Raw genomic sequence first — 22,477 nt, forward strand, 5'->3', positions numbered from 1 at the left:
GCCAGCTTTGCTTTACTGACTTTGTAAATTAACCTAAAACAATGCTTAGAAGGTAGAATTTGACTTCGCAGATTTGATGAACTTAATTCTGAGGCCTAACATTGAGCAGAATTTACAGTAATGATGGGGCAATATCTTGCAGTATCATTTGGATTACTTTCAGTTTGTGGAGTCTAGGAAAGTGGATAGAGTTCTCTGGGGCTGCATTCTTCTCCTGTGGGCAGCCAGGGTGTGTGGATTCAGGAAGTGATAATGCCTTCTTTAGTGGAAGAGGTATGCTATATGACTTGAAGATGATGGTGACCTACATTGGGATCTGGATGGATAGAAGGAATCCTTCATGGTCTTATTTGACCTCTCAGCAGAGTTTGATTCAAACAATCCTGTTGATTCCAACAATGAGGGTTGGAACCCAGGGCATCATTTTATAGTGGTTCTGTTCCATCCTGAATTGTTGGTGCCAGTTGGTGGTAATTATGAGTGAGTAGTCAAGCCTGTGGTTGCTCCAGTGTGGGGTAAAACAGGGCTCAGTTCTCTACACAGTGTTATTCAACATCTACATGAAGCCACATTGGTTTGGGTGAGGTGTCATCAATATTCTGATGATACTCAATTATATATTGCCACCACAGGCCAGACTGAAAGTGCAGTGGAAATCCATGGTTTCTGGAAACTCTGAGGAACTGAATGCAACAATGTAGGCTTAAACTGAACACCACCACAATAGAGGTGCTGTTTGCAGGTAAACAATCTGGCTTTTCTCCAGTTCTTAAGTTAATTCTGGGCAAGGTTGCACTCTCCCTGAAGAGCAGGTCAGTGACTTGGAAATTCTTCTGGACTCATGGCTCTTGCTCAAGCCACAGATGAATGTTGTGATCAGGGGAGCCTTTGCACAGCTTTAGCTGATGTGTTTGTTTTGGCCTTTTATGGTCAGTAATTTGTGCCCTTATGGTAATCCACTCTACATAAGGCATCCCTTGAACAGAATCTGGAAACTGCATTTAGGGTGAAATGTTGTGGCCCAACTATTGGTGCAATTAATTATAGGCAGTTAACTGACACTCCTTTGGTGATCTATAGGTTTCCAATTCAAAATATTGATTTTAACCTATAAGACCCCATAGTTCAGCTCTCATTTACCTTCAGCCTTTTCAACTAGAATCTGCAGTCCTACATGACTATCCCAAGAGGGAATGCTTAGACCCTCCACCATGTAAGAGATCCAGGAGATAGGGCTTGGAGGCAAACCTTGTGGCCCGACAGTGTGGAACAACTTATTCTTTGCAGTTTACCTGACATTCGTCTTGCTAGCTTTCTGGAAAGCAGTAAAAACATTTTCAACAGGCCTTTGAACTCTAGTGGTGGTACTGCTTTGCCTTTTTCTTTTGGTGGTTTTTAATTTTGCTTATTGTTTCTATGAGAAGAATGGATTTTATTGGAATTTGGTTTTTGATTGAGATATATTTTACTATTTTCATCTGCTAGAAGTGTTTTGATTTGGTAGTATACAATTTTTAGAACAATTACAACAATAATTGCAATTTTTGAACAACCAGCAAATTCCTGGTAAAAGATCCCGGTAACTCTCCAACATACCTGCCCATACTGATTAGCTGTTGTTGCGTCTTTTGACATTTGAAACTTTGGTTGCTGATTTGGTTGATTCTTGAACTATTGTTTTGTTCATTCCAGTTGCTGAGGTTTAATAAATAGAAGGTGTAGCTTAAGGTCTCATCCACCTTCCATATGTGGTACTTCTTCAACAGAACCAGGACGTTTTCAGTAGGGCCTCTCCTGTAGATCTTGGGCAGATTTATAGCAGAAGACATGATCTCTCAGACAGTCATGCTGTAAATATTTAAATGTCAAAATAGCACTTGTAAACAGTTGGCAACCAGTGCAGATTTTCTAATATAAACATCTTAAGAGAGAAACCGAGGTCTAGTGGTCCCATCATAGTAGCCATAATTGAGCAAATGTGCTCTTTTCCCATGAATCCAATACAGCTGAGGATCAAGAAATAAAACACTGCTCTATAGGGAAAGCAATTCCATTCAAAACAAGCTGAATCTCACTCCCTGAATCTAGTTTCTTTTATCTTATCTGGATTTAAGCTTACTTTTAACTATTATGGAATGCTCAAAGGTTCTGGACAGTTCTTTTCAATCAACAGGAAATATCAGCCAGTCTTTATGGAGGAGGATATGAGACACAACTGGTAGAAGATGGAGGATATAAAGAAAACTATACTGTACAACAACTGCAATGTATGATAGATTTTTCAGGAAATCCATACTTTTAGAGCCACAGTTGTGGATGTTAATCGTATAATAAGGCTAACAGATCTGGGCTGCCAAAATCTGAACAACCTCTAGATGTGTCAGAGTCACCCATGTCATCTGGATTTTGACAGCTCAGAGCCAATAGCCCCATACTTATACTACCAAAATCCACAATTTTGGCTCCAAAATATGGTTACTGTAACATAATCAGCACACCATATTTACAAAAACAGCAAAACCTATCATAATGTAGATAAAATATATTGAATAATGTAACACACCAAGATGTTCTGTTTGATACATCGCTATCAGTCTTCACTTGAACAAGTTTGAGAACATGAATTGTTACTTTGAATTTTGAGATATCTCTCTTCCTGTTCTCAGCATATGAACTTACCAAAGTTCTTATGATGCCATAAAATCAGAATAGGGCTGAAGAAAAGATTGGAAACAGGAGCTTTACAATATGCATCAGTGCAAACAATGCATTCACTTTGAGGAGTTAGAGCAATCAGATCATTTGTAAAGCTCATGTGCCTGCTTCAAAAATTTCCTGTTATTTCTGCATGTATATGCACGCATAGCTACTTCACTTTGCTGGTTGTCCTAGCAGGAATCTATATGCACGTGCAATGAGAATTGGAGACAAACATTGGAGCAACATGAGCCTTGTAAAGAATGTTACAGTTCAACCATTCACTTTTACTTTCAAAACCACTGAGATACATTCACCTTACTCCTTCTTTAGGTTCTGCCTAGTCCAGAGACTAGGTAAGTGCAGCCAAGGCTTGGTGGTGCAGAATCTTGGTCAGTAGGGGAGGAATTCATTAGAAGATACACTCACACACTTCCATCAGAGATACAGTTCAGGAACTTATGCAATAATGAAATGCTCAAGGAAGCACAGTCTCTCTTAACCTACAAAAGTGCTATTACAATTCCTTAAGCATTACGCATACATGCACACAGGCACATACTCATTTGCTCTGTTACAGAACTGGCCAGGTGACGCATGGTGTTGTGGAAGACAGGAGTGTTTGGCATATGTTGATGGCAGGGTGCCAAATAAAGGTTTTCTTTAAAGGGCTGTGCCTTTTATCCTTTGCCAGCATTTCATCATATGTCACCTCAGCTGTCCTTTTGTTGGCAATTAGGTTACTGAGTCAAACATGACTTGCTGCATGGCGGTTAACTTTTTATCTCTGGTTGCTGTCATCTGGTTCTTGTCTGATTTCAAAGTTAACATCCTTATCTCAGTTAACTTGCTTGCTTGGCCACATATTTCCATAGGGTCAAATTTTGGGCATTCTACTCTATATGCTTCTCCCAAGATTTTAGTTCTTGTAATAAGGTGGGATGTGAATACTTTTAATTTTTTTAATAGTTCATTTTGCAAAACACTTCTTTCAAATGCTTTGCACTCTATCAGAAAATAGTTGAGCTATTAACAGTGTTCTTCTCTGAACATAGCTAACAATACTACGTATATGAATAAGTCTTGGCTTCACTTTATATAATTATATAACTTGCTTATGACTAGCCCAGCACTCAATCTCTTTTTAATTATACAGAGGTGATGAAGACTTCCCCCATTTCTGGAAAAGCAATAAACATTGGGAGATATTTGGCTGTAATTCTCATAGCATCTTTCAGTGAGAAATGCTAGTTTGTTTTTAAAAGGTTAAAACAGGAATATATTAAAAAGAGTATTTTAAAAATGTTTATTGTTTACAAAATAGTCCCATAGTATCTTCAAATAAAATAAAACCAATTTTGTTTAGAAAACCTTAATCACATTCCAGGTGTCCATAAAGGATTGTGAAATCTGAACGCTGATTCAAACATATTTTTTTCTCCACTGAAAAATGTCCGGATATGAATACATGTTGAAGGATAACAGATTAAGGCCATATCAATATGGATTCCATAAAATAGATAACATAAGCAGGAATGGGTGGAAGATGTATCTGCTCAAAAATCATGCTTGCAAAAGATGGGCAGATGTACTATCCAATGGCAATTTTTTCCCTAGCACTTCCCACTGCATCAGAATCAGTCTACAGTGAATATCTTGTTGATAACACTCCTCTTAGTTTGCACTATCCAGAACAAGGTGAATTTCTAAATCAGATTCTCTAAAACACACATAGTTAAGGCAACAAGTAGAGGAGCATCAATGTGTGGTTGCTCTGTGTCCCATCAAGCTCTCACTGCAGATCCCCAAACACCAGTTGTTGAATGAAATTCTTCCACTTTTTGTCCCATAATCCCTGGAGCTTCCAGTCTTCTTGTTTGCCAGGCTAAGTTATCAGAGGGAAGATGAGCATCTAGCCGGTCAAACTCATGAAGATGGAAACGAGTGGCCAGTTGGTTCACCATTCTTTTGAGGGCAAGGAATGCAGAAATAACTTGGAAGACAAGAAATACTACAAAAATAATGTTTACTGCTCGTTCCAAAGGTTGAATCTTCAGTCCTTCATTTAAAAGTAGGAAAAGAATTAAGGGCACTTGCAAAAGGAGACTCAGGAGCCAAAACCCAGCTAGTTCAGGAACCTATAAGAAGAGAGGACAAAAAAAGGAATCAACATATTATATTAACCTATCAACATGACAATTCAAACAGAGCACCGAATGGTACAGAAAATCTATTGGTCTGGCTTTCTACACCAGCGTTCAAGACATAAACACAGAAAGATAGAAATCCAAAGTCTGGACAGTTTTTCGGTGCTATAGTGCAAGAATCAGATTTCATGTTTTTCTTCTGCAGAAAAAGCTCCTTTTCAATTGTGGTTGTTATGATTTTGAAGACAATCCTGTCAGTGAAATGAAGCATCATTTTTAGACTTTTCAGGCAGACATCTCAGCCAGCCATCATTCTCTATATTATTTCAATGACAGGGGAAGAAAACACAAACAGGACTGAAGGCCAATGGGGGAAGGGTCATGAGATACAAGTTTGTCTCATTTCAACAGGAAGCACTGCATCTTAGCTACCCTTAAGAGCAGCAGATGGAAAATGCCATCAATCACTTCCTTTAAAGTCTTGCTCTGTGTCAGAGGCTCTGATTTGAAATAGTAGGCTCTGATCATGTAGAATCTTGGAGGCTAGGAGGAAGCAGAATTCAGCAAAAGCTAGGACAAAGAGGCTTAGAGGGGACAGAGATATAAATAGTTATACATCAATCTTACACATGAAGGCCACAGCTGAATACAAACTGCAGGCCCTTGAAATCAACACATTTAATTACATTCTATGTTACCTGTAAAACCTAGCACTATTCTTTTCATTTACCAGGAAATTACATTCTGCACATGGGCAACATAATTAAGACCTTATTTAATTAAACCTTATATTGGACAGCACAATTTTAGACTTCTATTGAAACTATAGGCAAAATGCTGGCCTAATGGAAGATCAACAGGGCACTTTTACAAATGTTTAATCAGAACTAAATCACACTGAGTTCAGTGCAGCCCACTTCTTAATCTGTGTTCTACAGCAAAGCTACACAACCAGAAGTCCAGCATTGTGTATAGCGCCCTGAAAGTCTGGGAGTGACCCCAAAGAGCTTCAGGGTTGTTAATAAATTGTGATTTTTAATGAGACTGAAAAAGAAAAAATATTAACTAGAAGAAAACTTTAAATTGAATTTTAATTAATGTTAAATGTAAATGAAATCAAATTCCATGACTCTTAGTATGCCCTCAAACACCAAGTGTGGTCCTCGCCCCCCAAAATGCTAATGTTTGTTTTACAGATACACACACACAGACGCTTTAGATAATTTTCATTTTAGTTCCATGTTAATTTTTAAACATTTCACTTTTAAACATTACAAATACTGTTTCAGTATATTATTAACTCTTAATATATCTCAAGAATTTAGAGGACTTCGTTCTTATTTAAGTAAGCCTCATCACAGCTGTGAAATTATGAACAATAGCAAACCTGTATATTGAAAGAGCCAACAGAACTTGTTCAGCTTTGAGTCTGTTACTACAGAAAAAATATGAAATAGACATAGGAAATATACAACTTCTCTTTATGTTTGATACTTCTGTTCTCAAGGAAATCAGTATGATTTCAATGTTTAAAAAAGGGATCAAGAAGAGATGCAGAAAGTTATAAGCAAGTTAGCTTAAATCCAATATATCTCCCTACCATAGAATTCATATTGTTAGAAGTCAGATGGTATGTAAATTTAATAAATAAATATTTTAAAGGTATTGACAAGAATATGGAGAGGGATGTGCAAACATCCTCTGACAAAATCCCTCATTAAAGACATCTGAGTAAATTAATTCACTGTGAGGTAAGAGGACCACAGCTCTCACAGAATGGTAATTGGCTAAAGAAAAGGAAACAGTAAAAGTAAATGGATCATTTTTGAACTGTGAGACAGTCAAAGTGAATGCTGAGACTGATATTTTTTAAATTTGTTTACGTATGGTCTGGAGTTAGAGTATTAAACGTTTGCCGATTCTAGTGAACTTTTAAGATAATTAAAAAAAAAAATCTCCAAACTGTGGGAATGGCTCTTTAAATAGCAAATGCAGCGTAAGCACTTGATGGTGAGCACCCTGACTCAAAAAATCAAACAGCTCATACATCTAATAGGATCTGATTGGGAAAGGGATCTTGGCTCTGGTAGATAGCTCAGTGACAAGGTCAACAGAATGTGTGGCTGCTGTTTAAAAAAAAGGCAAATTCAGCCTGCTGTTGAGGGCTTTTCAACTCTCTAAAAGACTTTACAATTGGTTGGTTCCTGAGACAGCGGTCGTCTACTTCTGACTTTGTCTCTTCACTTAGGTGACAGAGTGGAGCGGGCAGATATCTCTGACCTAATGTACCCACAGACAGTTCTGTTTGGGCCATTTAAGATGGTCAACTAATTACATTTAAATTAAATTAAATTAGATTAGATTAAACTAAACTAAACTAAATTAAACATGCAGAATGATTTGGGACTGCTAAAAGGAATTACTTCTTTGCATAATGCATAGTCAAACTTTAGCTCCTTAGACAAATTCATAGAGAATTGATCTACCAGTGGTTACGCATACCTTAAATCTGAACTATCAGCAAGCAACAGAGGAAGAAAGATGTTACCTTTCTGCCAGGGCAATGATATCGAAGGGTAATGATGACATGTGTGTAATGATGTCATCACATGTCATCATGTTGACATCATCAGTTTGCTAGACACTGCTGCCTTCCTGTCTACATTTGTGAGCTTCTTGAACACATGCATACTGTACACCACTATCAAGCTCAACCCTATATTCATATGAGCACATACAATTTTCTCAACAATAGAAATGGTTTGCCACTGCCTTCTTCCAGGAAGTTTTTTCAACTTCCTAGCTAGCCTACAGCTTTTTAGTAGCTTGGTGGTCTCTCATCTAAGTGTTAATCAGGAATGGCATGCTTACTTTTTTTTTTTCAAATCAACCAAGGTCAGCTAAGTGCTACTACACCTGGCTGAATTAAGAATGAATTCAACTCAAAGATGGCCCTGAATTCAAACTATACATTTTCCAATGTTTGTCTATTTCAAAGCACTGTATCCATTTGCTTAGAAAGATGGTTCTTAAGTACGTGAAGCACACTTACCTTCTCCTGCAAATTTCCCATGTATCCAAGGTACAGACGTATAACCTCAATTAAAGATGTTAATATAATGCTTGTCACAAGGATGAATTTGTAGTAGTCTGGTAAGACTGAATACTAGAATTGGGAAGAGAATGAAAAATAAATATTCTGCTTGGACAAGTTAATTTTATGTGTGAAGTCATCTTTCTGTAAACCATACCTCACTGAGAAGGTACAGATATTTTCTGCAAACTCACCTACTTCTCAATCCATCTGCATCAAATGTACCACTCAGAATATTCTCAGTGGAAATCTCTTTGCATAATTACAGGAGCGTGGTAAAAAGCAATAACCAATCTCCCTTACAAAAGGTGTCAAGAAACAAGAATAACAAAACTCAAAATGGTGGCGCATCTATTGCCTTCAGATCTTACCTTCAGCTGCAACATGGCAATACTGCTTGCCCACCAAAAAGGGAAGAACCACAGGTTGAAATACAGGGACATCTGTAAGGGCAAACTGGAGACTATTTCATTATCTGAAGAGGCAAAGAGAGGAAAGCAGCCGTGAGGAATCCGAGAGGTATTGCATACTCTGCTGGCAGGGAGAGTTACTCTCTAGACCCCACAGACCTCAACACATATCTACAGGTTTGTGCTGAAACAATGGCTTATAAGGAACTGCCATTCTGTATACCTAACTGCATTGGCCTGCAGAGCTGAAGGGGAAAATAGCTGCATTTGCCCTCTGGTTGTATAACGTGCCCCACACGGCAATAATTTTCTGTAAGAGGTAGTTGCTCTTCTAGACCAAATACTGTCATTATCCTTAGTTCGCATCCCGTGCTGCAGTACAGAGGTTATCTTCTGCTTTACGTGCTGAGGGCACCGCCACTCCAGCTGGTCCCTTTGGCAATAGTGACGTATTAAGAGAAAGAAAGGAACGACTGAATATTTAATATACTTTAAAAGAATGGGTTTGGAGGGTGGGGTGGTTTGAAACAAGGACTATCCTTGAACTAAAACGTTCTCCAGAGCCCAGACGCTCCGGGATGCGTCGCCACGGCTGACGGTCTCGCGGTCCCTCCAGGCATTACCAGGAAGTCTGGCAGCAGCTCCGCAGCGGCCACCGCGTGGGTGGCGACGGTGCCGCCGCCGCCATCTTTGTAGCTGGCAGCCTGGCACAACGCCGCCGCCGCTCCCTCACCCGGAATATGGTTCGCGTCGCCTCTGTTCTCGGGTCCCGTGCGGTTGTTATCCGTAAAAACAGTTCGGCTGAAGGAATTCAGCCGCCTTCTCACCGGCTCCGGCAACGACATGGGGCAACGCGGATGGCCGCCTGAGAGCCGTTGCTAAGGCAACGGGGTGTAGCCGAACTTCTTGACGCAACGTCAGTACAAGCCCCGTCCCCGGGGGAATCGCCGCGTGGTCACAGTTTCCGGTTCCGATGCTCCGCCCAACACCGGGCAAGAGGGAGGGTCCGCCCTTGGCGTTCCATTCAGGGCTGCCTTGCTTTTTTTGCAGAGGAAGGAAGGAAGGAAGGAAGAAAGATAGATGCTGTCTGGTGTGTTCTTTGGGCGAGGCGTCTCCTGCCTTGGTTTTGCTTGCAAAGAAAATTGGGAGCGGGAACGGAAGGAAGAAATAAAAGGCTGGCAGGCATTCGTTTGGTTCGCTTCATTTGCGAAGAAGCGCTATGAAGAATAAGTGTCTGGGCTGCCCCTGACGACATCGCGGACTGACAGAGCGTTCAGCCACAATTTCATCCTGTTGAACCCTAAAGAGAAGTTGCAGTTGTCCTTAGTGTAGCCAAAGAGAGAAGTGGCCCGTAAACAGGACATTGGAAACAAGATTCCTAACAGCACCGTTTGCAGTTCAAAGTTGGCCAAGTAAAGTTCACTGAACCTTACTCCTAAGGGACTGCGTAGAGGAGTTGCAGCCAAAGTCGCATTTGATGCCCGAGTTTTAGCAAGGTAGTTTATTTCTTAAATAGTTTGCATTGGCTCAAGCACCTTAAGGCAAACAGTGAATTCCTTCGGAATTGTTCCGCAATAATTTTAAGACCAGACAGCTGCTGTGATCATCCCGCCGAGGTAGGAACACAGCCTTCAGTCATTCCGGTACTAAACAAACAAACCTCCTTTTGAGTTGAGCTTGAATCCTGGTGACTTCATGGATGTGTCCATGTATTTTTCTTGGCAATAGAACAGAATTGATTTGCCACTGCCTTCTTCCGGAATGTTTAACTAGGTACAAAATATTGCAAAAACACAGCTTTGAATGATAATCTCTCAGTGGTATATCAGATAGAGACGGTAGTTTGCTCCATTTTGGACCTAAGCGATAAACAGGATGAATTTTCCTAGCATGGATGCAGCTCTTGTGTGTGCAATTATACCTAATGATCTGGTATATTGCCAGCTAGTGCACCTGTAAGAAAGGAATAGAAACAGCGTTCCTTTTGAGTCCTATGCATTCATGCCATGTGTCTTGTTAACCCACATTCTGTGTCTAGAGCATAATACTTAGGAGCTTGATAAAAGGTACCATTCTAAAGGAGTTATTATTTAAAAGATACTAAAAATACTGTTACGAAAAAAGACAAAAGGCCACTGCATGGGAAACTCACATCATACAGTATAAAAGCATTTTCCTGCTCATTTTGCTCAGCAGCAAGTCTAGATAGTCTGCCATTTAGATACTGGAAATAATATGTAGCCATCATGATTAGTAGTTCTTGATAGCTTTATACCTGAGTATGATTTCCTTTCTTTGCTAAAACCCTTGAACTTCCACCGGCTAACTAAATAAGTTAAATTAAAACAAAAGCATCAGTAATGCTTAAAATCGCATCTTGCAAACTAAAGCAGGCTTTACAAGGCAAGGACATCGCAGAACACCTACCCCTGCAATAGGTGGGGCAGAAGCTATCCAGTATAGGCAAGGAGGGTTTCAGGCTTTGTTTGGTCACTTTACTACATGCACGTGCAGTGTGTAAACTGAATGTTTATTTGAAATTCATTCTTTTTTTTTTTTTGGCAGTATGCATTCTTCAGGTTCCTATTCAGCTACATGGTGAGCATATAATACGCCATAGAGAATTTTTTTAAAAAATTAAATGCACCTTTCAATATTTATATAGATAAGGATCATAAGGTTCCAATTTTTATGATGGACTCATTGTAAGTTATTTATTCTTTATTTTAGAAGTTTACAAAATATAAACGGAGTACTGAAATATGTAACAATAGCAAAATTAAACTAAGCAATCCAAGAAATAAAAAGGGAAAGGGAAAAAAAGACACCCCTCCCCAAAAAACCGTAACAAAATATACCAAATTAAATACAAAAGGGATTAGAGTTAGGATTGAAACTAAAGATCTAACAAATAAATTAAACCTATAGATAGTCACTGGTTTACAAAACATTCCATATAATACTATATTATAATTGCATAAAAGAGGAAAAAATGCCTAATGATACCACTGTATTACAGTATTATAAAATATCATAAAATCAATGCTAAAAAATATTGCTTCATTCTTTGATCAATAGAAAAGATTGCCTTTTCCAAAACAGATAAATTGCACATTTCCAAAAGCCAATCCTTAAGTCTGAAATAATAGCACTTTTCCAATTTTTCAATATAACTCATTTTGCTACCCTTAAGGAGTGGTACAACCATAATTCCCCATAAACAGTCAGATTCCAGAGTTTTGGTATAAGATTCAACATCACATTAAACCTCTAATGTTGAGGGATTTCCCTATAAATTTACTTAGTACATTAAAATACTATTCCAAAAAGATACCAAAAATTCAGAGGACCAAATAATATGGGTCAAAAATCCCTCAAATTTTCTCCAGTAGAGAAAATCCGATGTCATTCTTTCAAGTACATTCTTTGGGGAGTCCAATACACTCTAAATATATTTTTTGATGAATCAGCTTTACTCTCAAACTTAATTATAAGCTTCTATTATTAATAGTTCATTGTTGAATATTATGGTTACAGGCAAATAAAATGAAAATCTCCATATGTTTGCACTTTTGGCTTTAAGATGGGGAAGGCACAATAAATGCTTAGTCCATTGAATTGCTATTATTTTTTTCATGTATACATTCTGCAAATAAAACAAATGTCTGTTCTTGGTTTTTATAACACAAGAATACTGATTAAAAAAAAACAAACCTGCATTTGTTCAGCTATATTAGTAGGCACTGGCTGTGCTCCCAGATTTAGGTCCTAGGGATGTTTGGCAGCAGTGCAGGGCCATAAATGTTAGATGCATTGTAACGTAACCAAATCATATACAAATCTTTCTGCAGTTCTTATGTTTGCCATTCTAGAAACACAAGCATCCACTTAAGCGTAGCCAAGCCAATGGTTTAATGTTTCACCAGAATCTACCACAAGACAACTTAATTTTTTGTTCAGAAGAGAACTAGCATTACCATTGGGCAGCTGATAATTCTGTTCACAATGGTTTTCTGATTCTAAGAGAGATTGAGAACCAGTGGCTGGAGCTGCAACTGGAAAGGGAGACTGTAGCTTGGTGGAGCAGGTTCTGGAGTTAATTCATCAAAACATGTAACTTGTGTGAGTAAGTTACACAGGTAGTCCTCATCTAGCGACCACAATTGGTACTGGCAACTCGGCCATTAAGCAAAGCAGTCGCTAAGTGAAACCGACTGTGCTTACAATCATCCTTCAGCTTTCATTTGCTTTACAGACCTGCAAAGGTTGTAAATGCAAGAATTGGTTGTAAAGTTACTTTTTCATCACTGTCATAACTGCAAACAGTTGCTAAACAAGGCAATTTCTAAATGGGGACAACCTGTAGTACATTCTTGCATCAGATAGACAGGCAGTAAGCTATAATATTACACATCTTAAAGTTCATAGTTTATAAAAATGGTCTTTTCTTTCACTCAAAGATAGAGAAAGTAGGAAGTAGAGAAACCAATGCAAAAAGTATTATTATTATTATTATTATTATTATTATTATTATTATTATTATTATTATTTATCATATTTATAGAGCCACCCATCTCACACAAAGTGATTCAAAAATATAATGATCCTTGGTGCCAATATAACATTTTGTTAAAGAGGAGCCTGCTTAGAGCTTTTTCAGAATTGGGTGGCATATAAATTGCTGTAATAAAAATAAAAACATAATTATGAATGAACATGAGTACTAAAATGATACATCTTTAGATTTCTACTTCTTACAAGAAAAAAAAATCACTGCATTTGAATTAGTGCTTAATAGTGGTTCTGTACCTATTAAATTTTCCCCTTCTGTACAGATATTCAGAGTAGATGACTCATGGACTTTTGATTATACTGTTCTTTAGTAATCAAAGCAAAAAAATTATAGCAAATGATAATTATCATAGTTTGTATATTTTTTAAAAGATGGTCAATCAGCTTGCCATCCTACTGCCAGAGCAACATTAAGGTCATTTTGTTAGCTTACAGGATTTCACGATAGCATATTTTTCAAAGCACCCCATCACTATTAAGTATTAGAAGGGAAATGGGGTTCATTCCAACAGCGTATTTTGAAGACCACTTTGTTAGACAGTCATGCTTATGTCATTCACATTTTAACAGCCACTGCATACTTTGGCTCAGAAAATATAGTATGTTTTACTAGAATTATCTGAAGATATATTTCTGCATGTACTCTGATTTGGTGCATATAATACACAAGGGTTATACAATATATGCTATTTACCATGATGTTAGTAACCGTCTTGCTGTTCCTTAGCTCAATGTTACTGAGGGTTGGTACAAAAATGTTAATAATAATTTAAATACTTCAGTGTCACAAATATAATTTTAAGGATATACTCCCAATTTAGATGTCAATCTGTCTTTGATTATATTGCTGTATAATGCTGTATTTCTTTTCTAAAAAAGAAAAGCATTTTTAAACAGAATACTGCAAGCTTCTCAAGGCTTGTGGGATAGCCATTTATGGAAGCTGAAAACATTCATCTACAAAACAAAGAGCCCTGTCAATGAGAATCTGTTTTTATTATTCTAATTCCAACCTGTCTCTGTAAGAGTCAAAGATATATAAGCCATTTCAGCTGGATTTTCAAAACAGATCTTCCAGGGTTCCAGATGTTTCTGTATTATGAATTATGTAGAACAGTGTTTCTCAACCTCAGCAACTTTATGTGTGGACTTCAACTCCCAGAATTCCCCAGCCAGTATGAATTCTGGGAGTTGAAGTCCACACATCTTAAAGTTGATGAAGTTGAGAAACACTGATGTAGAGTAATACTTAGAAGCTAATTTTTAGTTACTGCATTTAACTCATAATCTGAAGATTTTCTAGCAACAAACATAGCCTTTAAAAACCTTTGTTTATTTTATTAATTTGATACACCAACTTCCAAAGTCCTCCATCAAAAAATTGAATTGTGAGATGTTAAAACAGTTAAAACAGCAATTAAAACAAAAAGTAAAACAAGCAGAATTAATAATTAAAATTAACAGTTCAAAACAGTTTAAAAAGGATATATTTTTAAGGTTTTTTTTAAAGTGAATATAGATGTTAGACTCCTGAACTCTGCCTGAAGTGCCTTTCAAAGAGCCAGGGATGCAACAGAGAAGACTTAGTCCTGAAAGGCTGCCAGAAAAACTTGTTCCAGCTTCCTCTGATGATCTCAAAAAGTGTGAAGATTCATATGGAAGAAGGCATTTTCTCAAACAGTCTGGACCTAAGCCATATAAAGCTTTAAAAGTAATGGCCAGCACTTTGTACTTTACCCAGAAATGAATTGGCAGCCAGTGCAGTGCTTTAAGCACAGGTTTTATATGGTCTCTTTGTATTCTTCCTGAGGCCAAACTGGCTGCCAATTTTTATACCTTCTGGACTTTCCAGACTAGACACAAAAGCAGTCCCATACAGAGATCATTATGTTCCAGAAGAGATGCTATTGGGATATCAGCTGAAGCTGATAAAGGTGTTCCTGGCCATTTCCTCATTCTGGGAAACCAGAGACATATTTGGGTCCAAAAATAGCTTCAGTCTGCATACTTGCTTCTGGAAAGGTACAATCCCATTTAGAACAGGCAGAACTACCACCTCTCTGGAATTATGGCCCCTCATAATTGGCATTTCTGTCTTGTCTGATTACTTTTGTTTTATTATCCCTCATCCAGTCCATTATTGACTGCAGGCAGACATCTGCAGAGCTACACCATTTCCTTAAGATGTGGGTGTCATCAGCATATTTATACCACCCAGCTCCAAATCTTCCACAGTGGTTTCATGTAGGTATTGAAAAACATTGAGGACAGGATGGACCCCTAAGGAACACCATATAGTAACTCCTGTATTGAGCAGTTTTTTCCAAGAAACATCACCTGAAATCTACCTGAGAGATGGGAAGAGAACCACTGTCTGATTAGTTTTGTTTTATTATCCCACATGCAGTCCATTATTGGCTGCAGGCAGGCACTGGAAAGCAGTGGCTCCTAATTCCAATTTCTCATGTGATGCAGCAGGATACCATGGTTAATGGTATCAAAAGCTGCTGAGGGGTCAAGAAGAACCAATAGAATCATACTGTCAATTTCTAGATAAAGATCATCCATTAGACCAACCAAGGCAGCCTCAATCTGTACCTGTCCTGAAGAATGTTTGAAATGAGGGATTCAGATAAGCTGCTTCCTGCAGAACTGTTTGCGGTTGAGAAGCTGCAATTGTCAGCCCCACTAGACAGACCACATCAGGTAATCAACTCTACACTGTTCTCTTTATTATCTTGCATCAATTATAGACTGGCCTATTATTACTCATCTTTGAGGACTTGAGGGCAAGCTTCTTAAGATGATACCTGATAACTGCCTCCTTTAAAGGAGGCATCTTGCCCTCCCTCAGAAAGGCATTTGTGAATTAAGGCTTTTTAATTAATTAATTAATTCCTCCTGGCTAAAAATTGTAAGATATGTTGGGCAGAGATCCAGAAGACAAGTGTTGGGATATACCACTCCAAGTAGCTAGTTCACATCCTCAGGTATCACAAATTGAAATTGATTTAGTCTAGAGGAGTTACTATAGACTCCCATAGTTGGCTCTGTATCAAGGGTGGCATCCAGTCTGATCTGAATATGAAAGTTTTTTATCCATTAAAAAACACTGAAAGCTTTACAATAAACTTCTAAGTTCTGTAATAAAACTCTGGGAGAAAGAGGTGGGGATACAGTGAGCCCCTCCCAAAATAATTCAGATAATGAGCTTGCAGATGCAATATATAAAGGGGGAAAATGCTTTGTTGTTTGTATGACTGCAGAGTAAGCCTTCAAATGGGCTTTATGCTGTCCCTTATCAGATTTGAATCAGGACTTCCTCCTCTTGCAGTCTAGTAGTGTCTGCTCTCCAAGGTAGAGCCAACTAGGAAATCAAAGTCATGAATGCTAATACTACTTTTATGATAAGGTTACAGTAACAGAATCTTGCAATTCTGAATGTTCTTCCCCCCTCCCTCCTTCGTCTTCATGAGAAGAAGGGAGAGTCTTTGGGACATTTGCTTGGATTACAGTTCTATCCTGGACTCAGATTTCTTCTCCTGTTCCTCAAGGTTAGTCCTTCTTCCCATTACAAGTAGTCTATCTTGCTGCTTCAGCTCCCACAGTTCATCTGTGTACTACCAGAGCACCTTAGAAGAGGGTCAGAGAGAGTGCTTAGGAAAAATTGTGTTGATCACCCTAGCAAGCTTTCTCTTGCAGGTATCAGCCAGGACATTGAGAGAATGACTGGTAGAACCAGTTCTAAACACTTCCAAATCCTTTTGGAATCCAATTGCATCCAATTATTTTTCTAGGCAGACTGTCCTAATAAGTTCACTATCCCTTCAGAGTGAGGAATAGCCACAAATCCATCCTTAATAAGATAGTGATCCATCCCCAGTAATTGGGGTATCCCAAGGCACAGAATAATTCCGATCCCAACAAAGTACCAAATTGAGCATGTGACCAGCATCACGTGTTGACTCTGTAACCAGTTGGAAAGGCCCATTGATTATCATGGTTGCTATGAACGCCTGAGCTGCTCAAACAAAACAGCCCCAAGGTGGAAATTTAAATTCCCTATGACTTTTGCCAGCAATACCAGAACTGCAGATGATTAAAAACTGCAGAATAGAACAGCATTGACTGATCCTTAATGCAAAATTAGATGCAGTGCTAAATGTGCCAGTGCAAAACACTAGGTCTTCAAAAATTTGAGAGCAGTTTCTGGAAGGGTGACTTTTATAGTATACCATGCAGCGATGGGGCTCAATTCCTCAGAATTTTAACTAAGTAGGGCTGGGCTAAATTTAATCTATCCCTATGGTCCTGAAGACAATTGTTCAACCACCCATGACCTCAGCTTCTTAATCTTTTTTAAAACCTGGTGTAATTTCTTTCTGTACATTCAGTAGATGGTGAATGAATGGCAGATAATGTGACAAAAATAATACTTCATTTATTTTAAGATATGATTGTAAAATACCAGTTCAAAATTCATTTGCTTGATGTCTAAGAATCACAGTTCATAAGTTTTACTCTTTGTTTTTTGGCCCAGATCAAGTCAGTAATCTGCATGTATCTCCATTCTGTTGGATGGACTGACTGCGATGCCCCTTCCCTGCTATCTCCTGGTCCCAGTGAACATTACTTTAGGTCATAAGATGCAACTGTGATTTTTATTATTGGGGAAAAGTTCTCAAAATGCAAATCTGCTAACATCATGCATGTTCAGTGTGGCCATGTGAGATCACATTGTGCTTTCCCCCCAATATCAATCCCAAAGGGGGTGAAACGGGATTATATTTTGGTCATGAATTTATTCAACTTTTATGTTAACTTTATGGTAACTGCCATATCAAAAAAGAAATACCATCTCCTTATGTTAGCTAAAAGATGAGTTTCAGTCCTTCTATATGTGGATGATGTTCCCATTTTTTCTGTCCTCAAGTTGGCATGAAGCAATTCCTTTGGGCTCTTACATCATACTGTAAAAAGGCAACCTTACCATCAGTAGTAAAAAAACAAAATTATGGTATTTTCAAAAGGTCCTGTCTTTCACTATCATTCATACAAAATTGATAGCACCACAATCAACCAATTAGATCATCTTGGAATCTATTTCCAGACCTCAATGTCTAGGTCCAGATGGCTGAGATCTGTTCCCCTCCATGCCTATTGTGTGATGAAACCACTCTATGTTTTACTACCCATACTGGCAATGAGTATATTCTGGCAAAGCCTAGGCTCTGAACTATCTGATCTATGGAGCACTAATCTGTGGTTATTGTAGAAGTCATGCAGTCAAAAAGGGTCCAATTTTGCAAATCCCTACTAAGACCAGAGTAAAACCAGGGACAAGTTTTGTTTTTCTAGAGGTACAAATGTGACTGTCACTTGTTGCTCAAGTTAATTCTTCAAAAAGCCCCGTGGCAGAATAACTTCACTTCCTCATGGCTAACCAAAGAACATTCTAACTTAAGACTCTTGGGCTTCTCCAAACAAAACCTGGTTTTTTGGCTATAAGCAAGCTCTAACAAAGATAAAATACTAAATATTTGACTTCAAAAATTATTTTTCATCCCAAAAATCTGCAGTCCAGGAATGTTAGGGAATCTGTTCTCAATAGCTAATAGGATATGCTCTAATATCCTGTCTAATTTTCATCCTGTCAGTCATTCCATGACATAGTGGCAGAGGTGAGGTTCAGTGATTTCCAAAGCCAATCACTGTTCTGTAGGCATATGACCAGCAATGTAACTCAGAGTGTTTATAACATTTATAACACAAGTAGAAGGCATGGTTTTATAACCACAAGAGAATTGGCAGATGTATTTGGCAATATCCAGACAACCTTGGTTGATCTAAGAATAGGCTAAGCAGGGTTGGCCCTGGATAGTACTTGGATAAGAAACCACCAGGAAACTTTAGGGCTGTAGGCTAGACTGGGAAGTTAAAAAAGAAAGAAAAGAATTCTCAGTGGCAGATTACTTCCTTCCTGCTATCAAAAAAACAATATATTTTAGGATCAAATATTTTTGGCAACTGATAATACTGCAATTGCAGGCTCCAATTATCACTGGGCATGTTTTCCTAGCAGCAGCATTCATGCACACAATAGCTTCCTGCAGGTAAAAATGATAGATGTTACATCTGACACCCATTGTACTAACCAGCCTATGGAAATTGCGATGTGCAAAAGAAGCCTCATAAAATCACAGAAAATAGCAACAGGAAAAAAGATTGCATCACGTATTCTGAAAATGAAGTAATTGATACATTGATGGGTATATTGACCATGTAAACCAATCCCTATTTGTAGCAACCACAAGGTGACCATTTCTGGGAAGGGACTTGTGAAAAAAAAAAAAGTTAAAATTTCTTTTTTCTAAATATAAGTCAAGTTCCTTCATATAAATAAATGAAGCATTATTTCCAGCTTAGCAAAACTGCCTTTTTATTTCTGGAATAACTCTGGATGCCAGTTAAAGAAACTGGAAAAGAAAAACCAATTAAAGACTCTTACTTCATCCCATATTAACAAATATAACCCCATACTAGTGAATTACTGCACTGATCTTCCAAATTCATCAGTTTGAAATTCTTCTGATCTGAATAACATTCTCAAATGTGACATTTAATTTTACCTTAAGCATGAAAGTAACACCTACTCACTGAATTTTCTCCAAAATAATTTTTTCCCCCATTTTGAAACAAATCTGCATTACCTGCTCTCTTAGGAGTTTCTGTATCACCATACTTTGCACTCCCCAATATTGCAAAAGTAAGTTGAGCATAATCTTCACTTCTGCTATCCTTAAAAAACTTCATTAAGTCATTTCTTTATTTATTGCAGGTCCTAGAGTAATAAATATCCTCTCATCCCAATTCAGGCAAACAGCAAATGTAAACATGGCTTGCATCCCCATTCTTTCTTCATCCTATGTATAGCTTTTTGGTCATATGCAAAAATAATCTGAGCACTTCCTGTGATGGGGACCTACAGAGCTATCAGCTCTCTTCAGCTGATCAGGAGCAGATAGTTTGAACTGAAAGGCAAGCGCTCCTATGAATGGGAAATGAATTGTGCACAAGATCCACATAATCTCAGCCTTAAAAAGAATACACTGGTTTTATTGTTTCAAATACAGTGTAGCTAGCCAAAAGCAAATAGCTTCGACTTTTGAACAGAGCATGTCTCTGGAATTGCTTTCAAATGGGCCTAGAGTCCTTGTGGGAAGTTGGCAGTATATGTGGTCTTTTTCCAAGGTAAAAATGCAGGGCTATTGCTGCTTGTGTGTATCAGGGCCAGTTCATATGCATGCAAATTACCGGGTTTACATTCTTATCTTTGGTGAGTCTGAAATAATTTCAGATTCCAGTTGGAATATATATTTTTAAAGATCTTGTCTTTCAGCGAAATCACAAAAAAGCAGCAATGTTGAATGGTCTGACTAAAAACCAAAGCATCTGTGAACCTCCATAAGGCAGTCTTGAGCAAAATCAAATGATTTTTCCACTTCAAACTGGAACTTAAAATGATTCTTTGGGTGGCTCACACGATTCCCACTTTGGGCATTAATTATTTCAGAAACAGGAAACAGGAAGCATCATTCACACACTTTGCAAACTAGTAACTGTGTTTGTTGCACATAGGTCTATAGAATGTTATATTAATGAGCCCTCTTGTTTTGTTTCTTCCCCCCCCCCAAATATACAATTGATATAACACAACCAGACGTTTTTCTTCTTAAGATTACAGTCCTGTCCACACTTATTGAAGAGTAAATGGCATCAAACTCCATAGGTCTTGCTTTGCTTATGAATGGGATAGAGCTAGAAAAATCACTTCGTACTTGCTTTACATTTTGCCTTCAGATAGAAAAGTATGCATTTATCTCATGACTCTGAGAAATCTGTGCATGTAATATATTTAGACCCTAATGCCACTTTCATTATTAATAAAATATAAAGGATATTTAATGCTTTGTCTAGTTTGGCTTTTACATTGTTACATTATTCCATCAAAGACAAAGAATTTGAATTAGGGAATATGAGCCCCTGCTTTTGATTATTCCATTAAAAAAATAAGCAATTCCAATAGGCAGGTGTCTTTTTCAACCATTATTATGGAGCAAGTCATTGTATTTGGATATCCATATAAAATATAAAGTGAAAAACACTCTTCATTTCAAAGTTCCAGAGCATATAGGTGCACTCTAACACACTTTATTTTTTAACATTGTTAGAGATCTCCATCCCTGCTGAACTCTGTTACCAGATTCCTGTTACTTCTTCATACTGACTTGCTCAGGGAGGCCACACCTTGGGAACCAGCTGCCTTGTATTGCTTCTACAATTTCTACCACTGCTTCTGCTTGCTCACAGGAAGCAATCAACCAACCATGACATTTTGCAAGTTCTTCCTCTCTGAAGCAGTCTAAAGAAACAGTGTTCTGGTAGGCAAATTAGCGGTTATGAAAATCAGTATAGATTCATTTGTAGAGGCAAAGTACTGAGTTGGGGAAAGCTGCTGAATTATAGAATGTCATATTAGTAAGCATAAATCTGCTACTCTTTCCTACAGAGCAAGGAAGCCATTTTTAGCCTATATTTTTGATAAAAGAAGAAATCTGAAAGTTTCAGTTTATCCTGATGGAGGAAAAGATACTATAACTGAGAAGCTTAGCATCTCTTTCCACCTAGAAAGAAACTAGAAATGACATAAAGCCATTCTTAGAAAAAATATGCTGCCTAGAGATAATCAGCATATTTTTCTAAGGATAACCTTATGTTATTTCTAGTTTCACTGCAGATGGGAAGCTCAGAGGCATATAAGTTTCAGATATGCCTCCTGGATGCCTGCCCTAGCCCTAAGATTTTCCACCCCCTAGGCTTCTCTGAGAAGGGCAGAGAACATGGCGTGAGGTGAGAGGGAAGATCATCTACCACACACCAATCCCTTAGAAGCTCAAAGGTGGAACAAGAGAAGCTTGAGGTAGAGGACGCTTCCACTGCCCTGTCTTGTCATGAAAGGGAGGAGGCACCAAGTGATGTTTTTTCCCTCAGGCCTACTGCATAAATTTAGACACCATCATTTGTCAAATATTGCAAGAGCAAATGAAAAGAAGCAGATTAAAAAACAGCATGAGCCCAGTGACATTTGAGCTCCGTTGTAGTTCAGCCTTCAGTAACAACTGACAGTTAGTACAGTGAATGAGAAAAAGATACAATTTGTTTGCTTGTTTAAACCATTTATGGACGCTTTTTCCTGGCAGCTTCAAGTGGTTGTTAATCATCATCTTAGAATAAGCCTATACTAAGACTCCTCTAAAACAAAACAATTCAGTCAAAAGAGATGGCATTTCAGAATAGCAGATGGGAACAATTCATCCAAATACTGATTGAAGAGGATAGATTTCCTTTCTGGGAACCTAGCAAAGAGGCAAAAGAAGTTGTAAGTTTCACTTGCAGCAAGGACAAAGCAGCAAGCAGTGTTCTTTAACTTAGTATGAGTGGTGGAATGGACTCACATGTAGTAAAAAACATATTTTGTTTGCTTACATTCCAGATCT

At 38.0% G+C, this 22,477-nt stretch overlaps 1 protein-coding gene across 3 annotated transcripts in view; it reads right to left on the reverse strand.

The window, feature by feature from the left end:
- Window positions 1-4,012: 4,012 nt before the first annotated feature.
- Window positions 4,013-22,477, reverse strand: part of TMEM17 (transmembrane protein 17) — a 50,976-nt gene continuing 32,511 nt past the window's right edge. The window contains exons 1-4 of one of the 3 annotated variants that reach the window (XM_007439565.3): window positions 9,082-10,292; window positions 8,310-8,413; window positions 7,897-8,010; window positions 4,013-4,835 (exon numbers count right to left, since the gene is read on the reverse strand). In XM_007439565.3, coding sequence (XP_007439627.1) covers window positions 4,482-4,835; window positions 7,897-8,010; window positions 8,310-8,413; window positions 9,082-9,193 — 684 coding nt within the window. In that variant the 5' untranslated portion in view covers window positions 9,194-10,292 and the 3' untranslated portion in view covers window positions 4,013-4,481. The other 2 variants (XM_025174006.2, XM_088134005.1) reach the window with 2 other exon arrangements.

Source organism: Python bivittatus, unplaced genomic scaffold (genome assembly GCF_059951505.1).
Source record: "Python bivittatus isolate LINGU-HERP-01145 unplaced genomic scaffold, Pbiv_v1 ctg000020_np1212, whole genome shotgun sequence".
Taxonomy (NCBI): domain Eukaryota; kingdom Metazoa; phylum Chordata; class Lepidosauria; order Squamata; family Pythonidae; genus Python; species Python bivittatus.